Consider the following 19,064-nt stretch of genomic DNA (forward strand, 5'->3'; position numbering starts at 1 on the left):
TTACTATTATCACAATGGTGGTCTATATTGATGACATCTTTTTTCTTGGACAATCAATAATGCATGTTTAGTCCAAATGCGCCTTGTAAATAAAATAGCAACTTCGTTGGTGGCAACCAAGTAGTTTGAGATATTTTTTTATCATCACCCCAAACATTGGTCCTTGCTTACCAAGGAGTATACGTAAAGGTGATTTGATGCTGAACTTTCGACAGAATAAGTCTTAAAAGTTTCCCTTAGACTGTATAACAATGTCTTGATCATCAAAGCTTGCATATATGCTATTGCTAATACTGCCAACTTAATCCTTTGAATAAATTGATTCAAGAGGATACAAAGTTTATGCTACGTTTTCATGCAAGATTATTATAGCTAATCATGGATAATTAATTAGACCCATTGTATGGTATCTCCTAATTTTCTGGTAAAATCAGTGATGTCTTATCCTTTGAATCAATTGATTTAAGAAGACCCTAGTAGAGTCCTACTTTGTGTACTGCTACTAGCTTTTAGGGGTCATAGATTCGTATGACAATTTTAATTTCTCTAAGTTTGACATAACATTTTCTAATTGTTCAAAAGAACCAACACAAAGTTTGACCCAACGTGTGTTATCTTAGTTGGCTTATTATGAACAATTTTGTCATAATCAGGGTCAATCTCAAGGCATTAGGGCTCAATACAAAATTTTGATAATTTATAATAATTGTAATTTTTAGAATTTGGGGCCTTAGTCACCGACCTAGCCTGTCTATGTCTAAAACCGGACTTGGTCATAACTACTGTGTTTGTTGTCAAGATGTTGGAGTCTCTTATGTTTCTTTCATAGCTCATTATATCAGCCAGCTATTTTCAGTATTGAACTTTTACACTGTTATTGTAGGCCTCTTAGTTTTGAAGAATATTTCTTTATTTCTTCTCTCCCATGTGTTTTTCTCCATTGTTTTTCAATTTCACGATTGAAGATCAAGAGGGTTATTTAACCATAAAAGTTCGAAGTGAAGATCTTGATAGGAGCTCGAGATTTACAGCTGAAGGGAGTTCAACAATTGTTCAGGAGGGATTCCAGTTGCCTGGTGGATTGGGATAATCAACCTATTGATGACAAGAATTCTTTGAAGATTTGCTGAAAGGGTTGCGTACAAATCTGATTTTTGTGTTGTATTTGGATATTCTGAGTTGTAAAACTGCTTTTAATTTTAAGCGGATTTTTTCAACTGGACTAGGTCTTATGAAGGAGGTGTTGTTACGAATCATGTTAAAAGTTTCCTTGTACCATGCTCTAAATGAATCTAAGTAACTAGTTCTAGGTAAATTGGTAATCTTGATACAATTAAAGTAGCATTCGAACTTTCAGTTATAATTAGATAAATCAGTAATCACCAGTAGCCACCACAAGAGCAAACCCCATTCTTGAAATGGTGAAATCGGGTAGTATCTCGAACAATGATTTCCCGTCTTTCTAAGGCTGAGATAAACATAGTGGCCCGGTGGCAATCCCCACAAACTCTCAAGTTCTTAAATACTCGAATCGGAATACCCTCGGGCAATCTGAGGAGGCCAAATGCAATTGCTAGCTTTTCACTGTGCCATAACAGAAGCTGCTCTTTCTGCTTCTTTCCCACATCATGCAGTGCAAATTCAAGATCCGGAACATAGCCTGCCAACCTCATTTTCTTATCTAACTGGACTAGTTTTTCATGTATACAGGCAAGTTCAGGATGAAGCCTGTCTCCCGATCTGAACTCATGAATTTCACTTTTTACTTCAATCCAACTATATCCGGGTATCTTAACTACATTATTTTCTTTCATTGATCGCCAAACTTTTGAAACACAATCCCATCTTCTTGTTACAGCATAAACATTAGCAAGTTGAACGTAGCCAGCTGCGCTTGATGGATCAAGAGAAAGGAGGTTTTTTGCAGCATACTCGGCCAGCTCTAAGTTCTTGTGGATCCTACAAGCACCCAGAAGGGTTCCGAAAATGGCTAGATGGGGTTTCAATGGCATTTTCTTTATCAAATTTACAGCCTCACGAAGCCTACCGGCTCTGCCAAGGAGGTCAACCATACATGTATAGTGCTCTGGCTTAAGTTCAACTCCATAATCCCTTACCATTGTGTCAAAATATTGCACACCGATATCAACTAATCCTGAATGGTTGCAAGCTGATAAGACAGCTACAAAAGTGATCCAATCTGGCTTTGTTCCTGTGATTTTCATTTCATTGAACAGACTGAGAGCTTCATGACCTGCTCCATGCTGCGCATAACCGGTAATCATTGCATTCCACGAAACAACATCTTTTCTAGGAATTTCATGAAACAATGTCAGAGCATCCTTCAAATCTCCGCATTTACAATACATGCTGATTAATGAAGTCCCCGCAGTTGTGTCATCATACAACAGAGATTTATAAATCAACTGGTGTACTTGCTTTCCCATCTGCAGGGTCGATATGTTACTGCAAGCTAATAATACACTGCTCAAACTCGATGAATTTGGCTTAACACCAGATCGAATCATTGTCCGGAAAAGCTTCAAACCTTCCTCTGCTCGAGCATTCTCAACATAACCTGAGATCATAGTATTCCAGGTCACTACATTCTTCACGGGCATATGTTGAAACATTTTCTCTGCTAACTCAGTCTTCCCAAACTTCATGTAACCAGTAACCATGGCAGTCCACGCCACAACGCTCTTAACAGGTGCTAACTCAAAAAACTCAATTGCAGAGTCCAAATCCCCAAACTCCACGTACCCTGAAATGATAGCACTCCACGAAACACTGTTCTTCTCCGGCATTTCATGAAACAATTTCCGCGCCCTCTCCATCTTCCCATTTCGTATAAAACCCGATATCATCGTATTCCAAGACGCCGAATCCCTGAAAGACATCTTGTTGAAGAACCTCATGGCGGATTCAACGCCAGAATTGTGCAGATGACACACCAACATAGTATTATACGAAACAGTGTCTGGTTCGGGGATTCTATCAAACAGTTCTTGGGCTTCTTTTATTTTCCCAGGCTTCTTCGCATACCCGGCTAAGATTGAATTCCACGTAACTGTAGTCTTCACGGGCATTCTCTCAAACACATTAAGAGCAGAACCCAAATCCCCGAATTGAATGTAGTTCGTAATTAACTTATTTGACGAGACAATATCACCGGAACCAAGATGATCCCATGGTGGAGATTGACTCAACTGGACGGTTGTGAAATTCTTATTCACGTAACTGGGGTAAACCAGTTGGGTTGGGAAATTGGGAACTCCATTCCTTACTTTGAAAGTGGAGAGAAAATGGATATGATGTTTGGGTTGCGAGAAAATTTTGAACGAGACTAAGAAATGTAATTGGGTTCTCTTATTTGTTCTAAGATAGTTCATTTATCATAGTTTCTGGGTGAGATCCACTTGCAGAGGAACGTTGGCGGAAGGAGGAGGAAGAAGAAGAAGAAGCTTCAACCACCAGAACGACTCCATTCCGACCCGCTCTGCACATCTCTTCTGTATTGCTGTTCATTTCTTCCTTTCTACGACAAAAAAATAAGAAAACGACAGAAAAAAATGGAATGAAACGCCGGCTACAAAATGAAAAACGACAACAGAGCACTAATGTCTTATTATATTATTTGGGCCATTGATTTTTCTAAGAGAACTTTACAAAAAAAAAAAAAAAAAAATACGGGAAAAAATAAATTACTTTCTATATTTATGGGTATTAAAGTTAGGCCACTAAATATGGTAATTCTAGCAAAAAAAAAAAAAAAGTTTAAAATATGAGAATTCCACAAAATACCATAAAAAAAATACACACACTATCTCCCTTACTTTCTTCTTTCTCTCCATCTCTCACGTATTATTTACTTGCTCTCTCTATTTTTCTCACAACAATGGCAGCCAACCATTTTCTCTCACAACAAGGAGCTCTCTCACACCGGCAAATGGACGACGTATCTCCGGTCACCGCCAACGCCATCTCCGATTCATATTCTTCTTCGCATTCTTCTTCGTTTTCACGTTATTCTTCTTCTTCTTCTTCTTCTTCTTCTTCTTCTTCTTTATGTTCTTCTGCGTCTTCTTTGTTGTTTTAGATATGTTTTTTCTTTTCTTTTCAGATCTGGTTTTCTTTTACAAATCTGGTTTTTTTTTTTCTAAATCTGTCTAAGTAATCAGCTATTGTCATGATTCTGTTTTGTTTTCAGATCTGAGTTTTTTGTAGACTTAGCTGTAACCAGTTACCTTATTTAATTTTCTTCTTCATGGTTGTTTTTAAATCTGATTTTATTTTTAAGATCTGGTTTTCTTTATAAAACTACCTAAGTAACCAGTCACTGTCACAATTTTATTTTATTTTTCAGATCTGAGTTTTTTTGTGGACCTAGTTGTAACCATTACTTTATTTAATCTCCTTCTTCATGTGTTATTTTTAAATCTAATTTTATTTTTCAGATTTGGTTTTCTTTATAAAACTACCTAAGTAACCAGTTACCTTCTTCGATCTTCTTCTTCTTGGTTATTTTCATATTTGATTTTGTTTTTCAGATGTAGTTTTTTTTTTTTAAGATTTGGCTAAGTAACTAGTTACCAATTAATTGTTATTTTGATAGGGGTAACCAGTTACCACCTTCTTCTTCTTCTACTACTACTTCTCAGATTATTTTTTTATTTTCTAGGTTTGGCTCAGTAACTAGTTATTAATCAGTTATTTTAATAGGGGTAACCGGTTACCTTCTTCTTCTTCTTCTTCTTCTTTACTGGATGTATTATGATCTGTTTTTTTTTTCTTCCAAATCTGTCAGTAACCAATTACAATTCACTCGAGTACTTGTCATGATAGTTAAAATTGATAGTAGTAACCGGTTACTGCCACATTACTACAAAATCTAAATTTATTTTTATAATGGTAATCAATTATTATTTAAAATGAAATTAAATGACATATATACATCTCTAACAATAATCCAAAACATACATATGTATAATGACATAACCCAGACATCATCATCATCATCATCACCACAATTAGTGAAAGTCATTCTCATCACCTCATATATATAAAATTAATATAATAACAATAATAATACATCCATATATATATATAAATGTGTACTATTTTATAATCTTATATATATATGTATATACATAAAAAAAATATAATAGCAATAATATATATATTGGAAAAAATTATATGGTTTTATATATACGATTAATTGTATATATATATATGTTGACGCGGTTCTTCGCCAACAGATAATTAGAAGAAGAAGAGAAAGAGGTTAGTGCTGATAATGAACCGTACCAGATATATGATCTTAGAAAATGATAGAGGTGACTCGGGACACGTTTTTTAAGTGGTTCAAATGTTAAAATCCTTCTACTCTACTAGTCGATATTATTGATATATACTGGGTATTTGATTACAGAGTATTTCTTACAAGGGATCTTTTTTCCAACCCTTATCAACTCCCTGGGTCTCCATATTTATAGGAGAAGGCACCTGGAAGTTGGCAAGAAGGTCATCCCATGACCTTCTTACCTGTCATATCAATCCTGCGACATCCATGATTAATTCCTAAACCTGACACATAAGTGTGGTCAAATCAACAGGTAAGGAGATAATGGGCCGCACGGCCCAACCCAGTCGTGGGTGTCTGAATGCGCACGTTCCTGCTGCGTGTCCGAGAAGTCAGGGGGATATCAGACACGTGATGTCTGATATATGCACATTTACCTTGCGTGTGCAGACTTTACAAAGGGTCATAGCCTCCATATCCAGATCGTACCACGAGCTGGATACATAACTCGACCTTCGGCCTTCACAGTCCGGACACGGGTCCTAGGCAATCTTGGCAAACCCTTGGGTTATTCCGAGCTCAAGGGGTACGACCTCTTGACGGGAGCTCCGGTCTTGGGGATGTCCATGGGATAATCGCGATTAGGCCGCAGCTCCGGCTGCTAATCAGCCCGTGGTAAAATCAGGGCGTACATCTGCCCCCCAAGTCCCTGCTCGTGGTATGCCACGTCGTTTTGAACCACAGTAGGGGCTTTTAGGCTTCCTCATGGACTCTTCACATTCCACCTCTTACGCAGGCGCCTGATACGTGGACCATCGTGGTTGGTGACGGTACGTCTTACGAGAACCGCATTTAATGGCCTAGCCTTGGCCCAGCCGTCGTTGCATATTTCGAGTGGAGGGCCTTGGATCCCTCGCCAGGGTCATCCAATGGCCATCTATACGTGGCCCTTCACGTATATAAAGGGGGTGGCCACCCTACGCCTGGGCCATCCTTTCATTCGAAATTTTTCCAAATTCCTCTTCTTCTTCTCTCTTCATCTCAGGAGAACAAACCCTCTCCTTTGTGGCTGCTACTTTCAGCGTTCAAGAAGCTCAGACGCACGGATTTCCTCAAAGCTTTGGAAGCCAACGCACCGACGCAGTTTTCATCAAGGCGACGCCTTCATCCACCTCCCAGCCAATCACTGTAAGCTCTCTGACCCTGTGCGATTTGAAAATATATGTCACTGTAGCTTAGGTAAAAAAATTTACTATAGCCGCATGCAAGGGTTTACTGGGTTTTGTGGACACAGAGGGTGAAAGCCCTTTTTAGGTTAGGGTATCTTTGCTGTAGGAAATCACTCAAGCGTATGGTTTTTAGGATGTTCTTTCTGGGGAAATTTCTGGGTAGGAGTTTTGGAACTTTGGGGTGCAAAACCGGGTAGCTTAGGGAACACGTCTCACAGGCGGTTTTGCACTTTTTGCCTACTGAAACTTTCCCCCCAAGGCAAATTCTACCCTGACCCTCCTGACACACGAATTCCGAGTAATCGGGGATCTTTTGGGAGCGCAGGCGCGTGTTCATAGAACCGCGTGGTCTCACTCTCCACGGGCTGGGCTTACCTCAGCTCGTGCAAATAACATTTGATTTTTCCCTCACGCTTGGGTCGCCTTTTCTGAAATGTTTTTCTTTTGTTCGTTAGGCGACCAAATGGCACCAAAAAGGAATGTCCCACAGAAGACCGTTGGAAGCTCGGCCTCCCAGCAGGACAAGGGCAAAGCGGTGATGCCAGACTCTCCGATCCCCCACTTTGGACCGGCAGTGGAGAAGGAGCTCGAGGTGGCTCCTGATGCATTTTTTGAGGCGGAGAGGATCGTCTCAAAAATGACCGACCAGGTGAAGATCAACAAGATCTTCCTTTCCCACAACATCACGCTGGGGAAGGCGTTTGTGGTGGCCTGACCTGCTGCAGACGGCGAGCGGAGCTGCGCGCCGCTCGACGAATCGTTCCCGGCCTGGAGCGACGAACACTTTAAGGCGGGGGCCTTCCTCCCACTGGATCAGTACTTTGCTGATTTTCTCAATTATGTGAGGTTGGCACCGTTTCAGCTCCCGCCCAACTCCTACTGCCTGCTGGCAGGATTGAAGTATTTGTTTCAGAAGCACGAGTGGGAGGTCCCCACTCCTGCAGATATTTTATATTTTTTCTGCCTTAAGGCCAGCCCGAACCAGCGGGGGCGAGGCGGCGGGTTTTACTACTTAACCCAATTCCCCAATACGGCTGCGGTCATCGAGCTGCCCAGCCACCCCAACGACTTCAAGGATCAATTCTTCATGTCGACGGGGTTCAGGAACTGCGAGGTCCACTACTTCAATCGTCCTCGTAAGTATCTTTTCTCCTTAGCTCGGCAGTTAAGTGTCGTTTTAGCTCCTCCCGTACCCATTTCTGACTTAGGCTATTCCTGCAGCCATCTTTGCGAGGACAGAGAAATCCCTGACCCTCGAGGCCCAATACGAGACGCTGGCGGGCTTGTCCCCTAGCGAGAAGGATTATCGCGCGCTCGTAACAGACGAGACGATGATAGCCTGCAAACTGATTTTCCCGAATCAGACTTTAAACCTTAGGAGGCCCCGGGGGCTTCCCCCAGCTCGCGACACCAGACCTATCTTCGTGGAGGAGGTCGCGGATGACGAAGATGAGGAGGACGAGGGCGACGAGGTTCCGCTCGTGAGGAACAAGAAGCGGACCTTGGAGATTGCCCCGGTGACGGGCGAGGAGAGGACCCAATCCGGAGCAGCCGCGGGTCCTTCTGGCCAAGGTAACCCTTACATGTTTAGGAGTCTAGATAGGGCCACTGCAGACCCCCAGCTGGCTAGGTTCAATCCTAGGCAGCTCGTCCATCGTTACCGAAGCGATCCGGACCTGAACACAACCCTGCTCCATTGTGTCGACCGGCTTGTGCTGGACCACCAAGATAGCCGACCTAGGGGTACCGTAGTAGTAGATAACACCTTAGCTTTTAGGTCGATCCTATTCGAGGAGTATGGGACCAACCTTCGCACATGGCCATCACTCCAAAGGGGTGCCTTAGCCCCGGGGCTTAGGCAATATGTAGAGGAATCTAGCCCTGAGTCAGCCTCGGACCCAGAACTTGCGCTAGCTCGAGAAATAATCAACTTAGATTCTTCCTCGAGGTTGGGGGGTAGGATTCCCTTAGTATTCATATACTTTTTATCTTTACCCCTTTGTTTTTTATTTCTGCATGGTTGCTAACTCTTGCTTTTGTTTTGACAGACAAGATGTCTCAGCCCGAGGAGAGCCTACGAGGAGCGGTCTTCGGGGAGAACCCCTCAGCCGGGCCAAGAATGAAGAGGCTTCAGACGTCCAGGAACGCCGCCGGGACCCCCACCAAGTCTCCTGCAAAGGAGAAGGACCAAGCCCCAGCTGCACAGGTTGCAGGAGCGGTTCTTCCTGCTGCAGGGGGAAGCAACATGCCTCCACCGGCTCCGCGAGCTCCACTCACCGTCTGGGACACAGTAACGGAGGTCGGGACTTCGGCCATCGTGCCCTCCGATGTGCGCATACCAGTCAATCCCCAGGACCTGGAGAAGATCCCTGAGGCTTTTCGGGGAACGGTGTATGAGTCGGCGAACTACGTCGTCAGCCATATATACAAGTTCACCGAGAAGGAGCTCCGGGCCATCGAGACAATGAGCCCGGTGGGCGTGCTGGAGTCTTCACTAGGCATGGCCATGACGGTAAGCCAACCTTAACTTTTGTGGTTTTTTACTTTGTTATTCTTTGCCCTGCTCTTTCCTAAGGCAATTGTCTTTCCGTCCTTGCAGAGCGTTGTCGCCCTTCACCGGAGCATCGTCAGGACCAAAACTCAGCTCAGGGACATGAGGGACGAGCATCAGAATACTTTGAAAGCGGCCAAGGATGCCTTGGCGGCCTCTCAGGTCGAGTTGGAGAAATCCCGCTCGAAGATCCAAGAGCTCGAGTCCTCCCTTGCCACCTCGCGGATAGACCTTGATGCCGCGAAGACTGAGACCCAGGCCGCCCAGGCTGCCCTGAAGGCCGAGCGGGCCACCTCGGAATAGTCCATGGAAGACCTGTTCTATCACTGCTGGGTCTACAACCCGGACGCTGAATTTTCCTTCATGTCAGCGAGTCTCTGGGCGCGCTTGCTGGTGAAGTTCCAAGCTCGCCTTGATAAAGAGGCGCCTTCGGAGACTGGGGAAGGCTCTGGTGCGGCTGAGCAAGGCGAGACGGCGACCTCCCAGGGGCCATCTGATGGAGCTTAGGGCGTCTTTTTTCTTGTGCCCTTCTATATTTTTAAGTATTTTTGATGTAACCTTTGCATGAGGTGCTTTCACCTCGAGACAATTTGATTTAACGCTTTTAGTTGATCTCTTCTTTTTTGCCTTTACGTATTTTGGTTACAATCTTTTCAAAAACTTAGTTTATGATGATCTTTATCCATGTCTTGACCCCTTTAAGAAGAAGAAAGATCAATAGATTTAAATCTAATTCTAAGTTTTACGACCCGGTTAGGACCAGGAACTTAATTTGAAAACTTAGTTTGCGTCAACTTTCATCCATATCTCGAGCTCTGTAAGAAGAACCACGATCAATGGACTTAAATCAACTTCTAAGTTTTATGACCCGGTTAAAACCAGGAACTTAATTTGAAAACTTAGTTCGTGTTAACTTTTATCCATATCTCGAGCTCTTTAAGAAGAACAACGATTAATAGATTTAAATCAACTTCTAAGTTTTATGACTCGGTTAAAACCAGGAACTTAATTTGAAAACTTAGTTCGTGTTAACTTTTATCCATATCTCAAGCTCTTTAACAAGAACAACGATCAATAGATTTAAATCAACTTCTAAGTTTTATGACCCGGTTAAAACCAGGAACTTAATTTGAAAACTTAGTTCATGTTAACATTTATCCATATCTCGAGCTCTTTAAGAAGAACAACGATCAATAGATTTAAATCAACTTCTAAGTTTTATGACCCGGTTAAAACCAGGAACTTAATTTGAAAACTTAGTTCGTGCTAACTTTTATCCATATCTCGAGCTCTTTAAGAAGAACAACGATCAATAGATTTAAATCAACTTCTAAGTTTTATGACCCGGTTAAAACCAGGAACTTAATTTGAAAACTTAGTTCGTGTTAACATTTATCCATATCTCGAGCTCTTTAAGAAGAACAACGATCAATAGATTTAAATCAACTTCTAAGTTTTATGACCCGGTTAAAACCAGGATAGGACTTAGTTAGCGTTAACCCTTATCAATATCTCGCGTTTTTAAGAAAACAACGGTCAATCGATATGAATCAACTTCTAAGTCGTTAAGGAGACCTGGTTATATCTAGGTACCATATGCCCCCCAAGTAACTGGGAAAGGGTCTTTCGTGGTTACTTTATATTACACTTGCAAATATACATAAAAAGTTGACTTTCATTAATACTCAAAAAAGTGGCCTTTCAAGCCTTACAAGTGAATTATTGATAATATTTCTTTAAGTGGATGGCGTTCCAAGTCTGCGGGACCGCCCCTCCGTCAAGTCGAGCTAGCTTATAAGTTCCCTCCTTAATGACTTCGATGACCTGGTATGGTCCTTCCCAGTTTGGTCCCAAAACTCCATCTTTGGGATCTTTACCGGCGAGGAAAATTCTCCTTAGGACCAAGTCGCCCACGCTAAAGGCGCATTTTTTGACCTTGGTGTTGAAGTAGCGAGTGATTTTTTGCTGATAATGGGCGGTTCTTCACCAACAGATAATTAGAAGAAGAAGAGAAAGAGATTAGTGCTGATAATGGGCGAGCTGGAGTTGCGAATCCTCTCGCCTTTCATCAACTAGATCGAGGGAATGGCGTAGGAGCTCGTGGTTCCGATCTTGGTCGTAAGACTGGACTCTATGCGATAGAACCTTTATCTCCACGGGGAGGACTGCCTCACTCCCAAAGGTTAGGGAAAAGGGAGTATGACCCGTAGGAGTCCGATACGAGGTCCGGTATGCCCATAGGACCTGGGAGAGCTGTTCTGGCCAGACCCCCTTCGCTTCATCTAATCTTTTCTTGAGGCTCGCCTTTAGGGTCTTGTTGACAGCTTCGACCTGGCCATTAGCCTGAGGATAGGCCACGGAGGAGAAACTTTTCATGATTCCATGCCTTTCACAGAACTCGGTGAACAGGTCACTGTCGAACTGAGTGCCGTTATCGGAGACGATCTTCTTGGGCAGGCCGAAGCGACAGATGATGCTTTTAACCACGAAGTCAAGCACCTTTTTGGACGTTATCGTTGCCAACGGCTCTGCCTCAGCCCACTTAGTAAAGTAGTCGATGGCTACCACGGCGTAACGGACCCCGCCTTTTCCAGTGGGGAGGGCGCCAACCAAGTCTATCCCCCAAACAGCAAACGGCCATGGGGACGAGATCATCTTCAGCTCGACTGGAGGAGCTCGGGCAACTGCAGCGAATCGCTGACACTTGTCACACTTCTTCACGTATGAGATCGAGTCTTTGGATAGAGTTGGCCAGTAATACCCTTGCCTGAGAATTTTTAAGGCCAAGCTCTGCCCCCCAGTGTGGTCTCCGCAAAATCCTCCGTGCACTTCCTACAGGATGGCCTTTGCTTCACTCGGAAGAACGCACCGGAGGAGAGGTAGGGAGTGTCCACGTCGGTACAACACACTATCGACTATCGTATATCTCGGAGCTTGATATAGGACTCGCCGTGCATCATTACGTCCTTCAGGCAGCTTGCCCTCAACGAGGTATTCAAGAATGGGGGTTATCCAGGTCGGCCTGGCGTCGATCATCTCGACCTCCGTCCTGACTCCTTCTATACTTGGTTTTTCCAAGAATTCTATTGGTACCAACCCCAAGGTCTCCGTCTCTCCGGAGGTGGCGAGCTTGGCAAGAGCATCTGCATTAGCATTCTGCTCCTGAGGTATATGTTCAATCGATCCTCGCTCAAATGCGGATAGCTCAGCTTTTACCTTTGCCAGATAGGCGGCCATCTTGGGTCCCCACGCTTGATATTCGCCCAGAACCTGGTTTACCACGAGCTGGGAGTCACTGAAGCACTGGACGAAGATCGCCTTCAACTCCTGGACTATCCTCAGGCCAGCCAACAAAGCTTCATATTCCGCCTCGTTGTTGGAGGCCTTGAACCCGAACCTCAGCGCCGAGTGGAATCTATGTCCCTCGGGGGATATCAAAATGATTCCAGCCCCGGAGCCGCTCTCGTTGGATGAACCATCCACAAAGATCCTCCACAACGGTTGGGGCGAGGTGACCCGTGGTGAGCCCTCTACTGGATCCTTCTGGAATCCCGTGCACTCTGCCACAAAATCGGCCAGGGCTTGACTTTTTATAGTAGTTCGTGGAGTGTAGAAAATCTCGAACTGACTGAGTTCGATCGCCCATTTTAACAAATGTCCCGATGCTTCAGGTTTTTTCAAAACCTGCCTTAGAGGCTGATCGGTCATGACGTGTATTGAGTGGGACTGGAAGTACGGCCTGAGCTTTCGCGAGGCCGTGATTAGGCAGAACGCCAATTTTTCCATCAGTGGGTATCGTGATTCCGCCCCGAGAAGTCTCTTGCTGATGTAGTAGACTAGCTTCTGAGCCTGGTCCTCTTCTCGTACCAGTACGGCACTAGCTGCATCCTCAGTTACAGCCAAATAGAGAAAAAGAGGCTATCCTGCCTTGGGTTTGGATAGCACGGGCGGCTCAGCCAAATGTGCCTTCAGGTCAAGGAATGCGCTTTCGCATTCTACTGTCCATTCGAATTTCTTGTTTCCTCGGAGCAGGTTGTAGAAGGGCAAACACTTATCGGTTGATTTGGAAATGAACCGGTTGAGAGCTGCCACCCTTTCAGTCAGGCCTTGGACATCCTTCCGCGACCTGGGCGAAGGAAGCTCGAGCAGCGATTTGATCTTGTCGGGGTTTGCCTCGATTCCTCGTGTATTGACTATGAATCCCAGGAATTTCCCTGACGCGACTCCAAAAGTGCACTTCTGTGGATTGAGCCTCATGCCATATTCCCGTAGTATCTTAAAACATTCTCCCAGGTCGGAAACATGGTTATTGGCAGTCTTTGACTTGACTAGTATGTCATCAACGTACACTTCCATGTTTTTTCCGATCTGGTTCGCAAACATTCTATTTACTAGCCTTTGGTAGGTAGCTCCGGCGTTCTTCAGACCGAACGGCATGACCTTGTAACAGTAGACGTTAGTCGGGGTCACGAAGCTGGTGTGTTCCTGGTCCGCCGGATTCATCGCGATCTGATTGTAGCCTGAGTACGCGTCCATAAAGGACATGAGCTTGTGCCCCGCCGTGGCATCCACCAACTGGTCAATCCTTGGCAATGGAAAACAATCTTTGGGGCAGGCTTTGTTCAGGTCGGAGAAGTCGATGCAGGTCCGCCATTTCCTGTTGGGCTTCGGAACTAGCACGGGGTTGGCGACCTAGATTGGGAACTTAGCTTCACGGATAAAGCCACATTTTTTGAGCCGGGCTACTTCTTATTCTAGGGCTTCAGCCCAGGTGGTTCCTAAACTTCTTTGCTTCTGAGACTTGGCAGGGATGCTTTTATCCAGATGAAGTGTATGCATGATGACACTCGGGCTGATCCCCACCATGTCCTCGTGGGACCAGGCGAATACGTCTAAGTTATCCCGCAGAAACATAGTCAGCTCCGCCTTCCTCTCGCCGCAGAGGGTCTTCCCGAGCTTGACCACTCGTGATGGATTCTGTGGATTAAGGTTCACCTCCTCGAGCTCCTCAATAACCTGGAGCTCAGATCTGTCTTCGCCTATTCGGGGGTCAATATCCTCACCTAAAGCGACATTTCCACCCTCGACGCTTGGAGGTTTTTCAATCTCAGGATCCGCCAAGGGTTCCTGAGATTCCTCTTCACTCTGAATGGCCATAACCAGCTGCCCGGGTTTAGATTTTCCCTTCATGGAAATGCTGTAGCATTCCTTGGCAGCAAGCTGATCGCCCTGGATAGTGCAGATTCCTGTTGAAGTAGGGTACTTCATGGTGAGGTGTCGAATGGAAGTGATAGCCTCGAAAGTTATGAGCGTAGGTCGGCCCAAAATGGCGTTGTAGGCAGCGGGGCAGTCTGTGACCACGAACTCGAGTAGTTTGGAGACTGTCCGAGATTCTTCCCCTAGGGTGATCACCAGCTCGATCGTCCCTATCGCCGCTGATCCTTCTCCTGAAAAACCATACAGCATCATGGAGATGGCCTTTAGCTCGGCGATGGTCAAACCCATCTTCTCTAAGGTGGATCGAAATATGAGGTTCACCGAACTCCCGTTGTCTATTAGTACCCTCCTCACTCTCCGGTTGGCGAGCTGGACTGCTACAACCAAGGGGTCATTGTGAGGGAATTGGACATGGCCTGCATCTTCCTCCGTAAAAATGATTGGTTGCCTCTCCAATCACTGCTGCTTTGACTGACGCTGCTCCGGGACGAACTCCACTCCGTTATGAGCCTTTAGTTCATTCACGTATCTCTTCTGGGCACCTCTGCTTGTGCCAGCCATGTGCGGACCTCCAGAGATGGTGGATATTTCTCCTCCGACCACGGGAGGAGGGACAACCTGATCTACCCGAGACCCGGGCTGACTGGCTGGGGCTTTTGGAGCAGGTCGACTCGCTGGAACCCTGTTCCGCGAGTATTGAGCCAAGGGGCCGGCTCGGATGAGAGTCTCGATCTCGACTTTTAGATGCCTACAATCGTCGGTATTGTGGCCCACATCGTTATGAAAACGGCAAAATTTGGAAGTGTCTCTCTTTCCCTTGTGGTGCTTCAACGTCTCCGGCCTCTTCCAGGGGACTCGAGTAGAGTTGGCCAGGAAGATACTCTCCCTGGACTGGGTGAGCTCGGCATACGTCGTGAAAATGGGTTTAAACTTGTCCACGGACTTATTCTTCTTTTGGCCGTGCTAACTGTTTTCGCCATTTCCCTTTCTTTTGCCTCCACCGGGCTGGTTGTTCTGTGTGACGTTTGGGGTCGCTGCCACGACCTCCGTCCCTACTCCAACGGGCTGATCGGGAATCTGGCTGGTTCCCGCAGCTGAGGCCTCGGCTTCTTCCAAGTTTATCCATTCTTGGGCCCAGTTAAGGAATTCGTTGACCGAGCTGACTCCCTTCTTTTGTATATCCTTCCAGAGGTCTCCTCCGACAAGGATTCCGGTTCTCATGGCCATGAGCTTGGAGCTATCATCCGCGTCTCTAGCCCGAGCAGCGACGTTCGTGAACCTGCTCAGATAGGCCTTCAAAGTCTCACCGGGCTGCTGTCTCACATTAGCCAGGGAGTCGGCCTGAACACGGGCGGCCTGGGAGGCTCAGAACACCCTTTTGAAGTCGGCTGAGAAGGTCTTCCAGGAACTGATTGACTGTCTTTTACTTTGCTTGAACCACTGTCTGGCAGGTCCAGTCAGTGTGGAAGGGAAGATCAAGCATCTCAGCTCGGGGCCAATGTTATGGGCCATCATTAGGGTGTTGAACATCCCTAAATGGTCCGACGGATCTCTGTACCCGTTGAACTTTGACAAGTGAGGCATACGGAAACCAGATGGGTATGCCGTCGCTGCTATACTGGGGGCGAAGAGATCCATCTCGTCCCCTGAATCATATTCGTCTTTTTCTTTTTCTGATAGGAGCTTCCTCATCAGCTCCTCCATCTGAGTCAGGCGCTCGAGGGTTTGGTCCTGATGTCCTTGGTTATTTCGGGGTTGTTCAACAGCTCTGGATCCATTGTACACATTTGGTGGGTTATTGCCCCTCCTATCTTGAGATAGGTTATTTGGGACATTCCCTCCGTTACGTACTTCGGACAGGGCCCCCCCCTGAGCGAGCCTGGCCATCTCCTCCTGCTCTGCCCCCTCTATGGGAGTTGAGGTGATCTCGTAGGTCACCTCCCTGGGTGGTCTGGTGACTTTGTGCCGAACTTAAACGCTGACGCAGGTCTCCCCCAGAGAGATCACTCCGACGACTGTCGGTCCAGCGGCTCCTGCTGGATAGGCTTGGAGTCCGCCTTTGGTGATGAGGACCTGAGCCTTCCCCTGGCGCCTTGCTACGCCGGGAAGGTCCAGCTGATGGCGGGTTCCTCCTACTACTCCCATACGCTGGGATGTCCCGGACGGGCCGAGGAGGAGACGGATATCTGATCGGAGAAGGAGGATGCCTGACTGGGGAGGCGATCCTAGTTCCGTCTGGACGGATCAAGTTTGGTGGGGGCCTTTCGGCCCTGCCAACCTGCTGGTCCCGCGCCGGGCGATCTGGACGAGGCGCAGGACGGTCGTCAGGGACGGGCTGACGTCGCGAGCCCTCCCTGGATCTCCTTCGAGAATTTCCTCGAGCTCCCCTGGGCGTTCTCGAGGATGGTTGGGAGCTAGGAGTCGACGTCCTGACCAAATGGCTGTATTGCTGTTGTCCGGCCCTAGGCATTTCCTCGAAGCTTGGCTCTTGCCGGTGCGATGAAGGGGTGGAATTGGCTGCTGGAAGTCTATCCGACCGGCTATGCCTGGACCAGTTACCCCGGCGAGACTTAGGAGCCTCGCCTTGCCTCTCTCCGACGTTAACGCCGGTTGTGAGAGGGGGTAGTCGAGCCAGCATATCCTGGATTTGTTGACTAGCCGTTGCTAACTGGCTCCTCAGCTGAGCGTTCTCCATCTCCACCGCAGTATAATAACATGGGTTCGGATTGGGCAGCCGGGGCGCCGAACTACCAGTATCATCATGGCCCACCGGCTACTTTCCTGGCCGTTGCTGGGCTTCAGGAACTTGTTCATCAGGGATGGTAGTATCATGAGCCTCTTGCCCATCATGTTGTTCTGTCTCGTTACCATGCCTGGACCGAGTAGTCACCATAGTTGGATGTTTGCCACAGCACTAATTGAACTTGCTCTCAACGAAAGCACCAAACTGTTGACGCGGTTCTTCGCCAACAGATAATTAGAAGAAGAAGAGAAAGAGGTTAGTGCTGATAATGAACCGTACCAGATATATGATCTTAGAAAATGATAGAGGTGACTCGGGACACGTTTTTTAAGTGGTTCAAAGGTTAAAATCCTTTTACTCTACTAGTCGATATTATTGATATATACTGGGTATTTGATTACAGAGTATTTCTTACAAGGAATCCTTTTTCCAACCCTTATCAACTCCCAGGGTCTCCATATTTATAGGAGAAGGCACTTGGAAGTTGGCAAGAAGGTCATCCCGTGACCTTCTTACCTGTCATATCAATCCTGCGACATCCATGATTAATTCCTAAACCTGACACATAAGTGTGGTCAAATCAACAGGTAAGGAGATAATGGGCCGCACGGCCCAACCCAGTCGTGGGTGTCTGAATGCGCATGTTCCTGCTGCGTGTCCGAGAAGTCAGGGGGATATCAGACACGTGATGTCTGATATATGCACGTTTACCTTGCGTGTGCAGACTTTACAAAGGGTCATAGCCTCCATATCCAGATCGTACCACGAGCTGGATACATAACTCGACCTTCGGCCTTCACAGTCCGGACACGGGTCCTAGGCAATCTTGGCAAACCCTTGGGTTATCCCGAGCTCAAGGGGTACGACCTCTTGACGGGAGCTCCGGTCTTGGGGATGTCCATGGGATAATCGCGATTAGGCCGCAGCTCCGGCTGCTAATCAGCCCGTGGTAAAATCAGGGCGTACAATATAAATATATATTATTAACTTAAATATGATTAAAAAATATATAGTAATAAAAATATCCTGTAATTAAAAAAAATCAATATTGAAATTGTTAACCGAGATTTTCGGTAACTATATTAATAAATATTATTTAAGGGTAATTGTAATGACAGTAGAAGATTAACACGGGGTTTTTACGTGGTTGGGGCGCTAACTAGCCTTAGTCCATGAGTCTGTAGTATTAGAGCTTGAAAAACCTTTTACAATGGAGTTTCTCTCTGTATTTTGACAGAGTTGCTGTATCTTAGTTGAAGAGAGATCCCTTTTAAAGTGTTCTATAGCCTGTACTTATAGGCTTATGGGAACACTGGGTTTGGGCCGGGTATGACCCGGGCCCATCAGAGACACGAGTATTCTTGGCCTTTCTAGTGGAAGCCCAATACAAAAGATACAACATACATGAATTCCATATCAGCTAAGGCCCAATACATTGGCTCAAGAGCTATATCTTGCCCGACAAAACGGCGCTTTTGGTCAGGACACTTCGAGTTACGAGGCAGATTCAGGAGACAAGACCAGTCAGAGTACTTGGCAGCGCAGACCTGAAACAACGGCGTGCAATCCCGAGGTGGCCTTTTCCGCAGGTGAAAAGTGGGGACAACGCCCACGCGGAGTGGGGCGGCTTCAGGTTCCTGGACACTTGGCCCCTCCAACGGGGGACGATGTGATCCAGGTCTATTTACCTTTGTCCCTCTTCATTTACCGCAGGCCCGGATCGTACCAGGGTCCAGGACCAGGACGCGTATGTCGTGGGGGTTCGAACGATCTGCACGTCTCCCGGATGACCTTCCCGGAGGACGGAACCCGGAGGACCATGCCGGACCCCCTTGATGGGCCCAGACATGCACCCCCGGCCCATACCCCTCCTCTCAGACATTTCCGTATCAAGAGGCCTTGGGCCGGGCCCGCATGCTTAACAGCCCCTGACAATGGGCCTGGATGAAGGTCCCGAGTCCATGCAGGAAATGGGGATAACATTTACCCCCCAAGCCTTCGCCTAGGCCTGCCAGGAGGAGG

General features: G+C 46.4%; 1 protein-coding gene across 1 annotated transcript; it reads right to left on the reverse strand.

Annotated features, from left to right (window-relative positions):
* Positions 1–1,256: 1,256 nt before the first annotated feature.
* On the reverse strand, positions 1,257–4,710 carry LOC133778090 (pentatricopeptide repeat-containing protein At4g16835, mitochondrial). The gene has a single exon (XM_062217913.1). It carries the CDS (start codon positions 3,390–3,392, stop codon positions 1,380–1,382), a length of 2,013 nt encoding a protein of 670 aa, XP_062073897.1. The 5' UTR covers positions 3,393–4,710; the 3' UTR covers positions 1,257–1,379.
* Between the last annotated feature and the right edge of the window lie 14,354 nt (positions 4,711–19,064).

This window comes from Humulus lupulus, chromosome 5 (genome assembly GCF_963169125.1).
Source record: "Humulus lupulus chromosome 5, drHumLupu1.1, whole genome shotgun sequence".
Lineage (NCBI taxonomy): Eukaryota > Viridiplantae > Streptophyta > Magnoliopsida > Rosales > Cannabaceae > Humulus > Humulus lupulus.

Bases quoted from the DNA above. Each gene is read 5' to 3' on its own strand.
- LOC133778090 (XM_062217913.1), bottom strand. From the start codon at position 3,392: ATGAACTATCTTAGAACAAATAAGAGAACCCAATTACATTTCTTAGTC.